The sequence below is a fragment of the Drosophila sechellia genome, chromosome X (assembly GCF_004382195.2).
Source record: "Drosophila sechellia strain sech25 chromosome X, ASM438219v1, whole genome shotgun sequence".
Classification (NCBI taxonomy): Eukaryota; Metazoa; Arthropoda; class Insecta; order Diptera; family Drosophilidae; genus Drosophila; species Drosophila sechellia.
In genome coordinates, this window is record NC_045954.1 from 16,636,367 (window position 1) to 16,653,833 (window position 17,467).

The 17,467-nt window shown below is 43.7% G+C and overlaps 3 protein-coding genes across 4 annotated transcripts; all 3 read right to left on the reverse strand.

Annotated features, from left to right (window-relative positions):
* Nucleotides 1–2,589: 2,589 nt before the first annotated feature.
* Nucleotides 2,590–4,247, reverse strand: LOC6617948 (sodium/bile acid cotransporter). Its single transcript, XM_002042220.2, has 2 exons — nucleotides 3,171–4,247; nucleotides 2,590–3,107 (listed from the first exon to the last, which is right to left on the reverse strand). Exons 1-2 carry the CDS (start codon nucleotides 4,197–4,199, stop codon nucleotides 2,772–2,774), a joined length of 1,365 nt encoding a protein of 454 aa, XP_002042256.2. The 5' UTR covers nucleotides 4,200–4,247; the 3' UTR covers nucleotides 2,590–2,771.
* Nucleotides 4,248–7,107: 2,860 nt separating this feature from the next.
* Nucleotides 7,108–11,100, reverse strand: LOC6617951. Its single transcript, XM_032725719.1, has 6 exons — nucleotides 10,936–11,100; nucleotides 10,442–10,868; nucleotides 10,133–10,383; nucleotides 9,476–10,066; nucleotides 8,605–9,415; nucleotides 7,108–8,518 (listed from the first exon to the last, which is right to left on the reverse strand). The coding sequence occupies exons 1-6, from the start codon at nucleotides 11,020–11,022 to the stop codon at nucleotides 7,335–7,337; spliced, it is 3,351 nt and encodes a 1,116-aa protein (XP_032581610.1). The 5' UTR covers nucleotides 11,023–11,100; the 3' UTR covers nucleotides 7,108–7,334.
* A 1,341-nt stretch (nucleotides 11,101–12,441) lies between these two features.
* Nucleotides 12,442–17,467, reverse strand: LOC6617952 (actin-related protein 2). 2 transcript variants are annotated; one of them, XM_002042224.2, is made up of 7 exons: nucleotides 16,876–17,467; nucleotides 15,963–16,073; nucleotides 15,125–15,139; nucleotides 13,921–14,136; nucleotides 13,645–13,854; nucleotides 13,146–13,574; nucleotides 12,442–13,077 (listed from the first exon to the last, which is right to left on the reverse strand). In XM_002042224.2, exons 1-7 carry the CDS (start codon nucleotides 16,921–16,923, stop codon nucleotides 12,907–12,909), a joined length of 1,200 nt encoding a protein of 399 aa, XP_002042260.2. In that variant the 5' UTR covers nucleotides 16,924–17,467; the 3' UTR covers nucleotides 12,442–12,906. The 2 variants fall into 2 exon arrangements, with proteins under 2 accessions (XP_002042260.2, XP_032582705.1); XM_032726814.1 differs by lacking the exon at nucleotides 15,125–15,139 and having other exon boundaries at nucleotides 16,876–17,466.

The following is a 17,467-nucleotide window of genomic DNA, read 5'->3' on the forward strand; positions in this document are numbered from 1 at the left end:
TAGTTATATTATAACTCTATTACCTTTAGTATTATTATATACGATTAATTCAGTGAACTCTCCCATTTGCTAAAGACTGAAAAATAGCCTCGCCTGACTACTAAGGGGTATCAAGTGCGTTCATTCCATTCGCTTGTTTGCACTTTGAGGGCCATAATAACCGAATACACAAGTAACAGGACTAATTATGCCATCGCCATCTCGAGCGCCATAATTACGCATAATATTTAAGTACACGTGCTGCGGATAATTGACTTGAATTTTTTCGCTTGCCGCACTTTTTTGTGTATATTTATTTATTTCGTGCCACGCATCTGAGTGGCGAAGTGAATTTCCTGGCTGATTTTCCTTGCGGCCCATTTTTTTCCAGCGCCTTGAAATGGAGACAGGAAATGAAGAGCAGCGAGTAGCGAGAAGCGATTTGCCAACGCACCTTCCTCGGTTGCAAATGGGTTGGATGCAAACCAACCCACTCGATCCACCCAGATCCACCCGAATCCACACAAATCCACCCATCAGCCCCCCAGAATTCACCCACTGCTCTTTTGCAATGCATTTGCAGTTCGTGTTGTGTTGCTGTGGCAACCGTCAACTGAAAACGACGAGCGTTAAAATGTGCGCCAAGCACGCGATTAAAGTCGGCCAGAGGGTTAAGAATGGGGTGGTGGGTGGTGCTCTGTGCAGTGCTGTGTGTTTGGGCCAGGAAATAGGCAGAAATCATCCAAATGTCACGAAACGAAACCAAATGCTCTGCTTCGACTTGTGGCCCCTGCCAACGTCTGCCGCTACTTCGCAGCCCCACATTTCGCCCACTTGCACCACCCACCATCCACGTTGCCCCACCTCACCCCCCTCATGCCGTCGCTCAAGTGCAGTTGCACTGGCATTGGGGCAAAAGACCAGCCGAGAATGAAATTGCCTCATCGAAAGACTGCTGCAACTCCTTTTCAAAGTTGTCTTGGCACGGCCCGAAAATGGAGCACTATGGCTGCACTGAGAAAAACTAATTATAAGCATGTACATAGTTATTTGAAAAATTATCAAATATTTTGGTTAAACAACTTCTGGTTATGACAACATAAATGTTGTTTAAGATGTGCCTATGATTGACCTATGTGCACTCAAATTGAATTCAAATGAGTTAATATATGTGTCTAATCTGTTAGCTCTTTCAGATCCTTAAATCTACTTCTTTTGCCTTGGATAGATATCTAAATTCTTTCAGTGTGCTTGCTGCATTGTTCCTTTCGGGGTTAACTGCAATGCGCAGCAGCAGGCCAAAACGGTCAATGGAGTCGCATATTATGCTGCACGGGATTTGGATGGCTATGGATGGGAATGAAAATGGGGATAGGCATACAAATAGGGATATATATAGGGTAAGTTACTAGATCTCTTCCCTCGCATTCCAGACCATACATATCCCATCCCAGCCTAAAGAAATCTCTAAAGTCACTGAAATCCCAGCAAAGTGTGTCTTCACTTTGTCTCTGTCCTCCAGAGAGAGAAAGTCGAGGGTGCACGCACTGCGTATACGTAATTTTTTTGGGCATTGGAACATTTACAAAAAAAAATATTAAATGAACTTAGATAATATTGGATATTCAAATGAACAATGTTAAATTGGTCACAATAAAACGTAATGGTATTTCCAATTTAAAAGGCATTCTTTTAGGACCAATAATTAAGTTTCCAAGTACTTATTAAAATTTTAAATAAATATTTTATAAGTAAGTATAGGTAAGTATAGGATCTCTTCTATTCAAAGTAGCCCAAAAGGCCCAATGGGAATCATCATATTTGTTGTTATCATATCACCAACCCATATAAATGACGAGCCTTTGCAATATCATTTTTTATCCCAGTTAATGTTAGTTAGCTGCCTGTTAAAGTATCTTGCACGTTATGTCATTTACCACCTTTGAAAAATGTATTTATAACCGAAAAAAAACATTGTCAGGGCTGGCTAACGAGGTCGGTGGGGCAATTTGGGGCGGGATCGGTAGGTTGGTGGGTTGGTGGGTTGGTGGTTGAGTGGGTGGTTGGGTAATGCGTTCCGCGCGTGAACCGTTAGTTGACCACGCACACACGTGTGCAGGCAAAGGTAGCACTTATTTTTATATCTTCTTCCCTACACAAGCACGTGTTCATACGAATATATATATTATATAATATATACATACATATATGTAAATGTATATATATATGGAGGTACTAAGTGTACTATATGCGCCATGTTCGTGTGTCGTAATTGGCAGCCCTGCATCGCGGCGAACTGATGACATCATGCGCCTTCCTGGGTTCCCAGGCGCCGAGCGCTTGTCCAGCGGCCAATGCTCCAAATTCCTCGTACATACGCAGTGACCAACGGCCGACGTTGACACACTATTTTATTTTATTGCCACGAGCTGGCCTAAAACGAAATTTGCATGTAAACACACACACACACGTGAATTAAAAAGACATTAGAATCGAGCGAATTGGATTTTCCCGCGCTCAACAATTGGCCAATGCTGCCCAGTAGAGAAAAAAGTGATGCCAATCAATTTGGCATGCGTTTTTTAAAAACGAGTAGAAACAATCTATATCTTTACGTTTAAAATTGCACAATATGCAATGTGTAATATATTTGTAATCTAAAGCTTAAATCGTAAAGTCTACCCACACAAATACATCATATATAACAAAAAAAAATTAAACCACTCACGATTTTATAACATTAACTTACTAGGAAAAAAAGAAATGTGTTACTACATTTTTGAGAAATCAAACTAGACATCACCCTCCTGCTCTGCCAACAGCTTCTTGTGATCAAAGCCATCCGCATCCTGCTGTCTATTGCAGCCCAGGCAACGCCGAATGCCATAGAACAGGACGACCAGGACGAGGGAGATCAGCGAGGAGGCAATGGGCATGACCAGGACGAGATCCAGTTGCGGCTGCTGCAGTTGACTGGACTGCAGCAGCACAATGGGCATGGTCATGTTCAGCACGCTGGCCTCGATGGACAAAGTTAGTGCGTCGGTGGACGATCGGCAGAGGATCTTGGACAGCAGATAAGTGGATAGGTAGCCGGCTAGGGGCAGACATATGGCAGCCACTAGAATCTATACGCAAATAGGTCCAAATTAGTTGTTGCCCATTTAAATTGTATAGCAGATTGTACTCACCTGCCAGGTGAACTCGTAGATGACGAATGCGTTGAGACCCACCGTCAGGCCCACGAGGCACAAGCTGAGTACGACGGACAGTGGCTTCAGGAAGCGGAAGATGAACCTGGTGGTCCGCGGGACGCAGAGTCGCAGCAGCACGCCGATGGCCAGACAGGCCACCATGGCAGCAGCTCCTCCGGAAAGCTGACCAAACGGCACTGTTAGCTCTTCGTCCTCGTAGAGCATCCGGCCCAGAACCAGTATCCAAATGGGCAGCAAGGCCAGGGCCAGCAGGCTATTGATCGTGGTGGTGGCCACAGAAAGATTGATATTTCCCTTGAGGAAGACGGCGCACACATTGGCCAGTCCGCCACTGGGCGCCAGTGCCGTATAGAAGAGGGCCAGCTGGAGTGGCCAACTGCCTGGCCAAAGAGCACGACCCAGTCCGAATCCCAAGGCGGGCATCAGCACATATCGACTGACCACACCCACCACAGGCCCCACCGGTCGGCAGATGATGCCCGCCAGGCGCTGCATATCCAACACGGTTCCGAGATTGAGGAACATCAGCAGAGCCAAGGCGGCGGACACATAGGTGGTGATGCGTTCGTCCACCACTTGTGTTCGGAGCACTGTAATTGGCAGGGGATTTGGATATGTCTCCGTCACCGCGGCGGACTTCAGTTCCACCTCCAGCGAACTGTATCCAAATCGAACTCCAGTCACATATAGCGCTCCCCGCCAGCTGCCCAACAGATCGAAATCCTCCTTCTTTATCTCCAGCGGCGGCGACGACGCCCTCCGATCATCCTTGGAGTACACCACAAAGTAGTAATTCAACGCAGAGTCCTTGGGTAACACATTGTATATGTGCAAATCAACGCGCCAAATCGAATCCTCAAAAAAATTGAGCTCGTCTCCATCATAATCCACCAGCCAATCGCCAACCAGGTCGCCATACTCAGATCGGACTCCTTGGAGTCCCAGAATCATCAGCACTCCCACCGCCACAAACTGCCGTCCGATATTTTGTTTCGCATTGCCCATGCTGCGTCGTTACACCAACTGACCACTCTGACCACTCCAACGAATCCGAGTGCTGGAGTGGGTCGTGGATCACAAAGAGGCTTTATCTGGCCATCGAGCAGACGGTTCGATTCGCTCTTATCGGACGGGCTCAGGTGCGAACCGGAGGTGTGAATAATAATATTAATAAATCCGGTTGGTTTGTAAATGTAAAGGTCTTCGAGGGGATTTCTAATTCAATTGAGTGCATCTTATCGTCGTTGTGGGCGATGATAAGTATATTAACTTAGCGTATCTATAGGAAAGTCGAACAATGGGTCAAGACAAAAGAAAAGGAGCAGAAATAGTAAACAAATAAAATCTATAAAAATGCTGAAACATTAATTATCAATTCAAATTTATTTCATTTTTCATAAACTGTTTATTTTTTAGAACCTCTAATTGTACAAATCCGCTACCCGCTCGTTTAAGTTTTCTTCTTCCTTTGTCTGTTGTTTTTTTGTTTTGCATTATATTGCACTTTGTTTAGATGAGCTCTAAACAATTTGCTACTGATTACGGCCACAAAGAACATTGTTAAAATAACGTTTTGATCGGGGGCAATAAATTGCTCGGCTGGCTGTGGGAACTTCGAAGTCACCCGGTAATAAAACACTTAAGATGGGGTGGGTTTGTTTCTGTTTTTATTATACCCATTAGTCGCAGAGTAAAAGGGTAGACTAGATTCGTTGAAAAGTATGTAACACTAGTATTGTAACCAACGTATTCCAGACCCATCTTGCCAGACCCAATGAAAAATGCTTTGATATATTTTCATATGTTTATTAGTGTTGTAAATTTTTTAACGTTTTGCCAAAAAAAAAAGAATTGACACTCACACTGTAACGCCCAAAAAACGCCCAAAACTGCGTCGGCCACACTTCTGAAAAAATCCACCTATTAGTATTACACAACTTACCCATTAATTATCGATATCACAGAGAAATGAAATTTCTTTTCACATTGCCGCTAGCTAAGTAACGGGTATTTGATAGTCGGGTAACTCGACTAAAGCATTCTCTCTTGTTTTGGTTTGTATTTATTTGTATTTGTCTATTGAAAGTGAGACACCTGAGAAAGCGCACCATTTATTAATATTGTTAAAGAGGGAGGAAAGGTTAATTAAGGGGTTTTTAGTTCTCTTGTGCGCAATTAATAAATGAAAATAGTCGGCGTAAGCGAAGAACCTAATTTGTTTTGGGAGGGAAATAATGGCAGTAAGCGAATTTTAGGTGATTAGAAATAGAAAGGTGTTGGAAAAGTCCAATGATATTATAGAGAGGTGGCGCTTTTCAGAGAGTAATCCTGTTGTTAGGTAGTATACGTAGCAGTTTCTGTGGCTTTAATATAGGTAAGACTAGTCTAACTTTGTAATCTAGAGGAATGTGGGAATTTGGGATATCACAGTTTCTTTAATAGAACTTCGATACTTCGCGTTAGGCTTTTTAAACTCTTCTAATATGTTTGTTGTATTTATGTTTATTTTAAGGATTTTCCATTCAGTATTTTTTTTTATTATTTTTTTTTTGTAAAGAATGTTCCTAGATCCACCACGGAACTGAACGGGATAGGGGAAAGTTGATACCTTTGCGGCGCATCCGACAAGAAGAACACGAAGCATCAACCCTCCGGCTGCCGAGGTCTTCGCCAGAAACCATCTTCGTGCAACTGATTCAACTTAATTTGAATCTTAAGACCGATCACGATCTAAGATCCTAACAAGTGGGTTTCAGACCGAACAAGCAAAGCAGCCAACCTCCAGGGGAGGTAGCAACGCAGATAGTCGAGGTCATGACAGCCAACGGATTTGTCCGCGGAAAGGTAGGCAAGCTCTGGATCTACAGCTCTTACCTGACACCGAACCTTCCCCTTGATGCATTTAAGGCGCATCATGGACGACCTCAGCTGCGATATTCGAGGACGCTCAACTCTCAGAGGCCCTCCTCAGCGAGGACAACCAGCATACCGGCACAGGATTAATTATCAACCTCACAGAACACTGACACGCTTTGGGTATCAAGGAGGTCGAAATCGGCACAAGACCACTCGACAGCAGCGTGGTGGCCGCAGCCACCTAAAGCCTACCGACAGGACACCATGAGACTAGAGGAGTTCGACGGCTCTCTCCACTACCTGACGGTCGACGAAGCGGACTGTGCGAACGCAGCAGCGGATAAAATGGCAGCGAGGGTGGAGGAGACCATTCCCACTTGTCAGATAAGGTCAAGCGGAGAATTACGGTCGGTCACGTAGCCCAAGATTCTGGCGGCTGCAAGAAGCCTCAAAACCAGAAAGGCGCCAGGATCCGATCGGATCCCAAACAAGGCTGCTGTTGTCCATGCATTCGAAGGACAACGCGGATTTGTTCAACAAATCTTTAAGCGAGGGAAGCGCTAGAAACTCCTGCTCCTGACCAAGCCCCCGGCTGACCCCTTCTCGTACCCACCTGCCTGCTGGACAAGGTCAAGGGGCAAGGTCTTCGAGAAGGTGATCGCAGCGAGGCTCGACGAAGCAATAGCGGCTGCAAGGGGACTTTCTACAAACCAGTATGGATTCCGGAGGAATTGTCGACGCTGGACGCGATCTCCATGGTCACCAACACGGTCACTTGGTTTTTAGGTCCCAGGTTACTTGATGCAGGTCAGGCTCCAGAGAGTTCGGTTTCACGACCAGAGTCTCACATGGCTCTACAGTTCGCTCTTCCGGAAAGCACCAAGATCGTGGGATTCCGAGTATTTGGTACCCCTAATGCTGGACACTCCGAGGACATGGGAGGTTGTGTCCGTCATGAAGACCCTGCGGGTCTTGCGGCAGTACCGCGCGATCCGGGTTCCATTATCCGGTTTCACATCTCAACTAACACCGAGGCTAAATAATAAATTGTTACATAGTTATGGTATATATGTAAATAAAGAAATAACAAAAAAAAAAGGCGTTGCATATGGAGCTTATCTTTCTGTTGTCTAGTATTTGGTAGATCCTGTTCCGTTTGTTCGGTTTTTTTGGCTTTCGGTCCGCCTGTCTTGCTTCCAGTCCATCTACTTCGAACAGGCTATTTAGGGGAACCTGTTTGAGATCACTAGTTCCTATGACATCTCCTGGGGGCTCCTGGGTCTGTTATACAGTTTTTATAGGCTTCTTGGACAAGAACTGTAAGTCCAGAGTCTTCTGTGGCACGTTTGTAGTTTTTAGGGCGCCATTGATCATTTGCGCCTCAGTCTCATTGGTGGGCTTCAACACTTCCGGGTCTGTGCTTAAATCAGAGTTCGCGGTCGGCGAAGGTGTTTGCTCTTTACCTTCACCGGAGGAACTTACACTGGTCCCCTCCACGTTGAAGTCGTGTGTAGCCATCGTGGAAGTTTCGGAGTTAACGCTTTCAGTTTCTGATCCTGTGCGAACTAGCTGTGGACATGGCTGACCGGCTGCTTTTGCAGATTTCGACATTTTGAGGTTCTTCAATAGCTTCATTTTGTCCATGATCGAGCTGCACTCTACCATGTCGTTGGGCCCGCTAACCACATTCTGCAGCTCTTCCTTGTTGAAATTCCATATGTCGGGAATCGGCTTAAAACCTTCGGTTACATTGGTAAACTTGGGTCGTGACTCTATCAGCTCGGCAAACGTACGCTTTCGTTGATTTTGCGGCTGTACTGCGATTTTTGGCCCCTCCTCGACGACGGGCTGTGTATCAGAATGCTTATCCGATGTCTCTAGAGAGATCGATCGTCGACCACCGCGCACTTGTCGATCCATTTCAGGCAAATTGGCTTTGGTTGCAGTGGCTGCGGCTCTAATCCGATTCAGGCGGCCATTTCGGGTGTAGTAGTGCTCCGTATCGGTGGATGAAGACTTATCCTCGCCTTCTGAAAACATTACTGATTTTAGTTTTTTAGGCTGGACTGCGACTTTTGTCTGCTCCTTGACGACGGGCTGTGTAACAAAGTGCTTTTTCGATGTTTCTGAAGAGGACATTGCAGACAATTTGGCTTTGGCTGCAATGGCTGCGGCTCTAATCCCAGTCCGGCGGCCATTTCCTGTGTAGCAGGGCTTCGAAGCACTTGAGGCAGCCTCCTCCTCGTCTTCCGAAAACATTTCTGTTTTTTGTTTTTTAGGCTGGACTGTGATTTTTGGCTGTTTCTTGACGACGGTCTTTGCAACAAAGTGCTTATTCGATGTCTCTCTCATTTTAAACAATTTGGCTTTGGCTGCAATGGCTGCAGCTCTCATCCCAGTCCGGCGTCCATTTCCTGAGTAGCAGGGTTCGGAATCACTTGAGGCAGCCTCTTCCTCATCTTCCGAAACTGAGGGATTTTAAATTTAAATCATTAGTTTAACTGAAGCTAATCATTAATAAAAGTTGTTAAAAGAAAAAAATTTCGTTGCTAACCTTCATACCAAAATTTGCGTTGTGCGTGTCGCTTTTTCTGCTCCTTGGCTTTCTCTGCTTTATCATCCACTGCTTGCGTTGGTTCAGCTTCTCCCTCTTCATTCGAGAGATTAGTCGCATTTTCGTAGCCCTCTTCTATGGTGCCATAGTCCAACTGTGGTCTATTCCTGTACTTGGCATAGTCGATCTGGAGATATTTCAAGTCGTCGCATGACTCGGCCATGTAAAGAGACACAAATTTTCTCTTCAGCTCCTGGCTTTTGAGTAGGGCATCGCAACGCTCGTGTAGCGTGTGCCAATCGAGAGCCCATGAGTATTGTTTATTTCGCGGTTGGAAGACCACGTTTAGGAGGTCTTTGGTCATGTGGCTGGGAAGACGCAACGCCTTCAGCGACTTGTTTATATTATCGTAGTCGGACACTGGATCTTCATGGTTTGTTATGGTCATAATCTGGTGCACGTCGATGGTGGAGCTCAGCAATTCGTACTTGACGTTGCTAGGCGCTGGAGCAGGGAGCCCGCCCTCCTCCTGTCGATTTTTCATGGCCCACGAACAGCGCTTCACTTCGTTATAATTTGATGATGTGGGGTGGAGATAGAAAGCAGTCAGCCAGAATTCTGCCTCCATAAACCCATGGTCGGAGAACAATTTGGCTAGGTCAGCATAGCTTGCAGACATCTTTTGCTCCAAATCAAGCATAAAATCAACGGTTAATCCGGAGTGATATCTCCATATTTCTAATGCATTTATTTGTTGCCCAATGATTTTCAGCAGCAGGGCAATCTTAGCAAACCTCCAGCCGGAAAAATCCTAATTAAAAAAGGGCTGTGTTTAGTGAATGTGTTGCTTTTGTTAGTTCTCATCACTTACCCGTTCTGCCAGCAGTTTGTACACATAGCTCAAAACTTCCTCATTGTTTGGTACCTTTTGAAAAACTGGATCTTTTTGTTCTTCTTGTTCTTCGCCCACCTGAGGCTGAATCTCTTCGTCGTCATCCCAGTTGTAGTTGTTTATGTTGCTGGCTCGGTTTCCCTTGCATATGTGCTGCTGGTAGTTGAGATTTAGGTCTACTACATGTGGTTTAGTGGAGCTGTTTCGCTGTTGTTCCATCTTCTTGAGCTCGTTTAGAAGGAAGCGCTCGCTGCTCTCCCGCTCCTCTACATAGCGATTCATTAGCTTTTTGTACTGTGGCAGGTGCTCCAGGAAATCGTGCTCGTTAAGCGCCTGAAGATCCATCAAGAGATTCCCCAGCACATAGCTGGAGTAGGCATCCAGTATGACGGCAAATGAAGTGGCCAGACTGAGTTTAAATTTCCTAAATCCAATTTTCTCAAAAAACCCATTCTTTTCGAATCGAAGACGCACGCAAACCTCGGCAATAAGCCGAGATGGCGTATATGAAATTCCAGATGGGATCGATAATCCGGCCGAGATCTGGACATAGAACCTTATGTCGGTCATCTACACGGTGGTTTTAAGATGACATTTAGTTTGATATGTTAGTTACATGATGGATGTTTTCCTTACCAAATGATCAATCACATAGCCTTGCTTATCATCTCTAACAAAGGCAGCCAAGAGGTATAGATGACCGATTAGTGTAATTGTGTTTTCATCCCCTTCAAAGGACACAAGTGGGGCATTATGGTGGATTTTCAGCCAAGCACCCAGCATCCGAAGCGCCAACTGGTTCACAGCCTCAAAGTTGCCGGCGTTAAAGAGCTGGACTAGTCGCAGCAGGGCCAGGGATACCCCTTCCTGCATGAGGAAAGCAACGTCTAAGAAATTGGCAATGATTAGATAAATCCTTGAGGGTAATCCTTAGTAATGGCTTACCTTCTTCTGATGCCTCTTGAACTGTGTATTCGATGGCGTCTTGTTTGTTCAGGTTCAGGTTAAGGAAAAGCTGCTCCAGGTAGGGCAGGCTCCAGGGCTGCGTTTGGAGCTGCAGAACGTACGACCAGTTGATATTGGGCAGGTCACCAATCTGGCGGAATGCCGGCACTGCCTTGTTGAGGCTGTTGAGCAAAAGCAGCTTGCGGACTTCGGAGCAGGTCTTCCACTCTTCGCTAAACCACATCAGCAGCGAGTGGTAGAGCAAAACCCTGACCATGTGACACAGCTCTGGATCCTTTAGGGACTCGGAATCCCTGATAGGCAGGTGGCAAACCCCCCATCCGTAGAGTAACTGTGTCAACCGGTCATCGGGCATTAGCTCAAACACATCCCCATCGCTGCGCTTATTGTATAATACAAACATTTTCTATAAAACCAAGATTTAAGCCATTAAAACGTGTATATAAGGATTTATGTACAAAGCAAGTCCTTACCGCCCAAAACTCGTTGTACTTCAGTTTCTCCGCGCAATCGAGGAACTTCTGTTCATCGTGCACATCCTGGGAAAATATAATATCCATTTTGCAGCATTTAATTGCGGCAATGTTGCGGCAAGTCGATGAATTTTTTTTGCCGGCTTTGATTTATTTCAATTTAGCTTGCAAGTTGAACAGCTGAACACGATTACTGTAAGTCGATGTTAATCGAAAGTGGCAACGCTGTCTGCACAAGGTTCATACACTCGCTAAGCTGCAAGGCTAGGTGTATTTGCTAACTGTGGAAGGTGCATTCGCTAAGGCCATTGTTGCCAACTTAAATTTCAATATGCAGGCAAAAATAATTTAACAATTTATTTGAATGAAACAAGAATACAAAATACAACTAAAATATGTGTCCCTTGTAAATGTAATAGAGTTAAGAAATTTTTATTCCCGTTTCTCGTAGACAAGAAGGGTATACTAAATTCGTTGATGAGTACATACAGTATGTCAAGAAACTGTTTACACACTGTGAAATATTCAACTGATTACGCAGTGTGTAAACAGTTTCTTGATTCAACTGATTACACAGTGTGTAAACAGTTTCGTGACATACTGTATGTAACAAGTAGAAGGAAGCGTTTTCGACCATATAAAGTATATATATTCTTGATCAGGATCAAGCCGAGTCGAGATCTCAAGAACTATTAAAGTTAGAAGGTTGAGATTCTAGAGTTTGTTGACCAATGTTACCTCCCTTTTAAAAACAAGTTTTGATATTTTTTTCATATTTTTATTAGTCTCTTAAATTTCTATCGATTTGCCAAACAACTCTTTTCGGGTATCTGATAGTCGGCGAACTCGACTATAGCATGGTCTCTTGTTGTGATTTTTGTTTTGCTTTAATTTGGTAAAAAAAAAAACCATAAAAAAGTCGTATGCGATTTAGCTTTAGACTACAGTATACAGTACACATCATACATAATTAGGTTTTTTGCATTCACTTAGATAATTGGCATTCCACATTCAATTTACATATACGGGATATATGTATATGGATCACACATATATGTATATACTATTCATATGCCGATAGTTGCGACCCAACAATCATCAAATTGCAACTAACTAGAAAAGGCAGGTGAGGAAATTAAATCAAATTTAACACTTCGGCTGATGGTACTTTCGATTATATGGGGCAACGTAAATGCGTAATCTTGTGACTTCGATTATCATCTGTATCGTTATCGGTAACTTCATCTTTATCTAGTTGGAGACAAGCCAGAAATGCTTAGTTTAAGTTCGAGTGTCGGGAGTAGACGGGATCGAATCAATCAGTGTATTTAGTTAACGACCGAACTCGCGCTCTCTCCTTCTGTGCTATGCAACTTCCTCGTAATATTTCCGTCTCTCTCTCTCTCTCTCTCTGTCTTAAACACACGATTTTAGTTGCTGCTACTAGCAGACTTGGCCTAGTTAATACTTAATGTGAAATACTCGCTGGAAATGAAACATTTTGCGTTTACAAAAATATCGCCGCACTTTGAATTTATATATGTAAATGTATATGTATATATATAGTTATATATATGTATTCATTAAAGAAAAGGGGTTTGCGGTTTGAATTTTAGACGTAAATATAAACAATTAAACACACAAACGCAAGGTTACACAAATTAGGCGACTATCGAATTACACTTTTCGCGTTCAAAGAAATATTACATTATATTGTACGGGGGTAACGACCAGTGACGGCATGTCTGCGTTTATTGATAATCTAAGGGCAAGTGGACCAATCCTGCTCAACAGACACGCCCACTCGCACAGGCACACACACAACAAAAAAAACATATATAGACGGATATATCACGTGAATCGGAAAGGTTTAAACTTATAGAAAATAGAGAAAAGAAATCTATCACTTTTTTATCCTATTTCTCGCGGTCCGCACACACACACACACTGACTTCGCATCTGACTCCGCCTCTAGTGACTGATCTTTTGCAGCTTCTGCAATACTTTGAGACCCTGTTCCTGGTACTCCTGCTTGGACATCCAGAAGCCGTCGCGATCCTTTGTCACCTCCGCCAGAACAGCTCCGCCGATGAAGACCATATCCTTGCGTCGCGGTGGATCCTCAATGCGTATTTTGAATTTCTGCAAAGTAAGCCCGTTCAATTTGTTACACACGATGTGGATTGTTTAGCTTTAACTTGGCAACTTACCGCCAGCTTTTCCGTATCGTTCTTGAGTACCCGCTCCAGGTACAGCTGTTTGATCTCACGCTCCAGCCGACTGGGCAGACCCGGATACATGGTGGAGCCGCCGGACAGGACTATGTGCTTGTAGAGTTCGGGCCGTATGTCGATGTCTGCCGCCTGGATGGTGTTGAAGGCCAGTTCCGCAATGCCCGGTCCCTCGACGTTGATTAAATGCGGCTGGAACAGAGCCTCTGGCGCCTCGAATCTTTCGCCGCCGACCTTGACAACACGACCGTCGGGTAGCGTGTACGATTCCACCAGCACCGTCGTCTCCAGGGCCAATCGCTGCTCCATCTCGATGTCGTAGCCAATGTAGCAGAGCTTCTCCTTCATTATGCGGACCGTTTCGAAGTCGGCGGAATGATTGAAAGCGTAGCCACGTAGTAACAATAACTAATGATCATGGAAAGATGCGAAAGTATAAGTCACAGTTTGGCATAATGTAATTGTGAGGCAAAGCAACCTTTATCAAATAGCGAGTGATATCGCGACCGGCAATGTCCAATCGTCGCGTCAGATGGGGCAGGGCGAACTCCTCGTAGACGGGACAAATATGCGTCACACCATCGCCCGAATCGATCACCACGCCGGAGATCAGACCCTGGGCATATAGCGTCAGCACGGCCTGGATGGCAATGTACGCCGAATCGAAGCCGTATTTCTCGAACATGACCTGTGAACATAAACACAACAAACCACGTTAGTTTGAAGTGGGATTTTAACATATGGTATGACTCACCTCAATCATCTTCTCGCGATTCTTTGTGGGATTCATGGGCGGCTCGGTCAACAGGATTTTTGTGTTCGTCGGATCGATGTCCATCTTTTTGGGACCGAACGTGTAGTCCCACACGTGGCACATGTCGTCCCAGTTGCGCACCACACCGTTCTCCATCGGATAGGAGACCTCCAGCAGGGATCGCAGCTGTGAGGCCTCATCGCCGACCATCAGATCCTGTAAATTCGTTCATCAGAGGACGCAGCGTTAGTGGCCATAGCTTTCTCAATGGGTAGCCATTGGGATTCGGATAGGTTTGGACTGTTTGGTTGGTTGGTTGGGTATTTGCTTAGAGGCTGGGATGGTTAGTCATTAGTATGGGAGACATACACAGGTGGAAGGCACAATCACAGCGAGCACACTAAAAGAATGCAACCAAACTCGTCTAAACAATCAACGATTAACAAGAGGCAGCAGTGAGTGAGTAGTTCCGGAAAAGGGTTTGCCTTTCCGAAACTCTGGCAAACACAGGGACATGCTAAACAAACTAGGGATTAAAACAGGGCTAAGCAGACACAGGATATCATGCAGACGAGAACCTAACAATTTCAAATCAGCAAATCACAATTAAAACGAGCAGCAACTGAATTTGGTTGCCTTAAGATATGTACAAAAAACCAAAGGCTTGGAAACAAATGGTATATGGTAAAAACATAGGAGTAAAAGTTAAATAACAAAAATTATATTTACGTAAATTTGTCGTTAAATTGAACAGATTCGATTGGAATTCGGTTTTAAACACGCCTCAGATTTATCCGATATGAGAATTAATAGATTTGTTTTTAATTTTTTTTTTATTCGTTTTTTTTTTTTGTTTTGTGGATGGAGTACAATTATAGATGATGGCCAAAAGGAAGCAACAAGATAGTTGGACGGGGCCGGAATATAGTTGGGAAAATATTCAAGGCAAACAACTAGTGAAAAATGTGAACAGTTAACAGTTAAGTTAATTAATTAATTAAATCCTAAGTGCGCAGCTTGAACTTCAGGAAAATTTCGCAATATTTTGTCAAGCGTGTGTTGTTTTGGTTTTTGGTATTTTCGTATTGTGTCAATCGTATACAAATTTTTATTATTTGATGTTTACTTGGTGATTAGATTTCTTAATGGTAGTTTGGAGTTTGGTTTTTGTTGTTTTTTTTTTAACTATACAAACTTGACTTACATCGACATGTAAATCCTGCAAAATATTTGTTTTTAAAAATATATGTGAAAAAAAGAACAGAAAAATGTATAAGAATATTAAAAAAGAACAGAAAGATTACAATTTTAAAAATATTTATTTTCTGTATCGTTTTTTGTTGCTATTCAAGATGTGTTCTTAATGATTTTGATGTTTCTTCTGTCTAAACTAACTTCTAAGTAAGATCTATATATCGAAAATCAAGTGATGCATTAAAAAAAAGCACAATGTCCGCGGGGTTCAGCCCCCATATCCACAGTTCTTTGAGCTATGCCTAAACCTGGGTTAGAATCAGATATCCACGGACCAACTTTTAGCATGATATATTCACCATAATATATATATATATAGTATGCATGTGTATAATAATATGAGGGCCTACACACCGAGACCGAATGCAACTCAAGCAAAAATGCAATGTTGGGATAAGTGACCCCCAGAAGAGATGAAATCAAGATGGTAAATGAAACGATATGCAAATGGGGTAGATCGAAAACAAATTATATAGAAGTAAGTAGATATGCGACACTAATAGACAGAATAGAAAATAGAGCAATTCCACTCCAAAATCAGATGGGTTGGGGGTGAAAAAATATGGTGGGTAATTTGGTGGATAGTGAACTTCTATGCGCTAAATGTATTTCTTTCCGTTTAACTAGTCATGGAGTAGTTACATCGAAAAAAAAAATGATATAATATATGGATATTCGTGTATTTGATGGCGTGTGCACAATTGAATTTGTGTAGTGTATATGGTTATACTATCTCATCATGTTTATTAATTTGAAATACTTTAATTGGTAAGTACGATGGACCATACCTTTACTTCGATGTCGCCGATTTTGTTGACCGCCCGAATCATGGGTCGCCCCACCATCGAGGGAAAAATGTGGGTGGGAAAATTGCTGCCGGCATATCCGCACTTAACGAACTGAAAAATAAATGGAGATGTCATAAATACATACATATATATTATTGTGTATATGGAAAAGTATTAAAATAATATGATAGCAGACAATTTCTTAAATTTGTGCACAAAGATAAGGATATCTGACTTTAACTTTAATTTATAAGAAACTGAGAGCTAAGCCCAAAACACGTAATAATTTGAAATGCTTCAGTATCAACAGGTACTTAAAAGTTGAACATAATAATAAATAATTATTTTTGATTATTTGGTTTGAGACCAGCTATATAATTTTTCTCGGTGCAGCATTTGCTTGCGCCTTTAGTGTTGTGGTTTATCGAACGCTTATCGAAATCGGACCGTTATCACAATACAAAAATTCTGCGCCTGCGATAAGAACTGAATGTCGGAAATTTTATGGAAGTGTTGGTGTGTGCCAGTGTCGCTCTTTTCGAAAAATATGTAGGTGTGGGAGATACTGAGTAACGCTGGAATCGTGAGTAATCCACTGATTAGTCAAGCGGAGAGCTAGAAGAAGAGCGGGGAAGCGGAATATGAAGGAGAGGAAGAGGCAATCGCGTAATTGCAACTGCTGCAACTGCTTCACTAACCGCGACGTCAACGCCCGCTTGCCGGCAAGCAGTGGACTTAGCAGCAGCAGAAGCGCTGCTTAGACCACAAGAAGAAGAAAACGAAAGAAGCGCAGCCAACACTCGAAATGTGTGTCACACACCAGTCGATGGTGATGGTGTGGGTGTGTGCGCTCTGTTTTCTCCGCTTCTGGGTGATGTGGGCGGTGCGGGTGGTGACTTTCCCGTTATCTTACCCCAGTGCCGTTATCACAGACGATAACATTGCGACCCTTGCTGTCCATGCTTGAAGGACTCAAAACCGGATCTGGAAAACCACTGCTTCTGCTACTCCCGTTGCTTCTGCCTCTGCTGCGGCAACTGCCTTTCCACTTCCACTGATGACGCGACCAGGTTGCCTTTTTGGGTGTTGGTTGTGATTCGGTTTGAAATCACAGCGTGCAGCACCTCTGCTCGATGAAACCAAACAAAATATTGCACATCAATCGCCTTTCCCGTTGACTTCCTTGGCCGTTTATTGAGCACTGCGGTTAATTGATTCCTTTTCCGTTTTTTTTTGTATTTGGACCGCCGGAGAGCGATTGGACTTAATCATACACTTTCCTCTTCCACTCGCACACTCTCACAACACGCGGGCGGGAACCTTGCTCTCTTCGCCGCTCTATCGCTTGCGTTTATCGCCGCTTCGTTTGGCGGTTATTCGGTATTTAACTCTCAATTTGGACACGCAATTAACTTCAGGCCAACACAGTTTGCCGCTATCGACAATTTATACTCATAATTTAGTTATTGTGCTGTACGAAAACTCCCTCGTTACTCCCCAGAGTT

Excerpts from the sequence above, each read along its gene's own strand:
- LOC6617948 (XM_002042220.2), bottom strand. The coding sequence starts at position 4,199 with ATGGGCAATGCGAAACAAAATATCGGACGGCAGTTTGTGGCGGTGGGA. Across the intron at positions 3,108-3,170 it reads TCTACGAGTTCACCTGGCAG|ATTCTAGTGGCTGCCATATG; the intron begins GTGAGTACAATC and ends ATTTGCGTATAG.
- LOC6617951 (XM_032725719.1), bottom strand. The coding sequence starts at position 11,022 with ATGGATATTATATTTTCCCAGGATGTGCACGATGAACAGAAGTTCCTC. Across the intron at positions 10,384-10,441 it reads TCAAGAGGCATCAGAAGAAG|ACGTTGCTTTCCTCATGCAG; the intron begins GTAAGCCATTAC and ends CCAATTTCTTAG. Across the intron at positions 9,416-9,475 it reads ACAAACTGCTGGCAGAACGG|GATTTTTCCGGCTGGAGGTT; the intron begins GTAAGTGATGAG and ends TTTTTTAATTAG.
- LOC6617952 (XM_002042224.2), bottom strand. The coding sequence starts at position 16,923 with ATGGACAGCAAGGGTCGCAATGTTATCGTCTGTGATAACGGCACTGGG. Across the intron at positions 13,575-13,644 it reads TCACTCGCTATTTGATAAAG|TTATTGTTACTACGTGGCTA; the intron begins GTTGCTTTGCCT and ends CATGATCATTAG. Across the intron at positions 13,078-13,145 it reads ACGATACGGAAAAGCTGGCG|AAATTCAAAATACGCATTGA; the intron begins GTAAGTTGCCAA and ends CTTACTTTGCAG.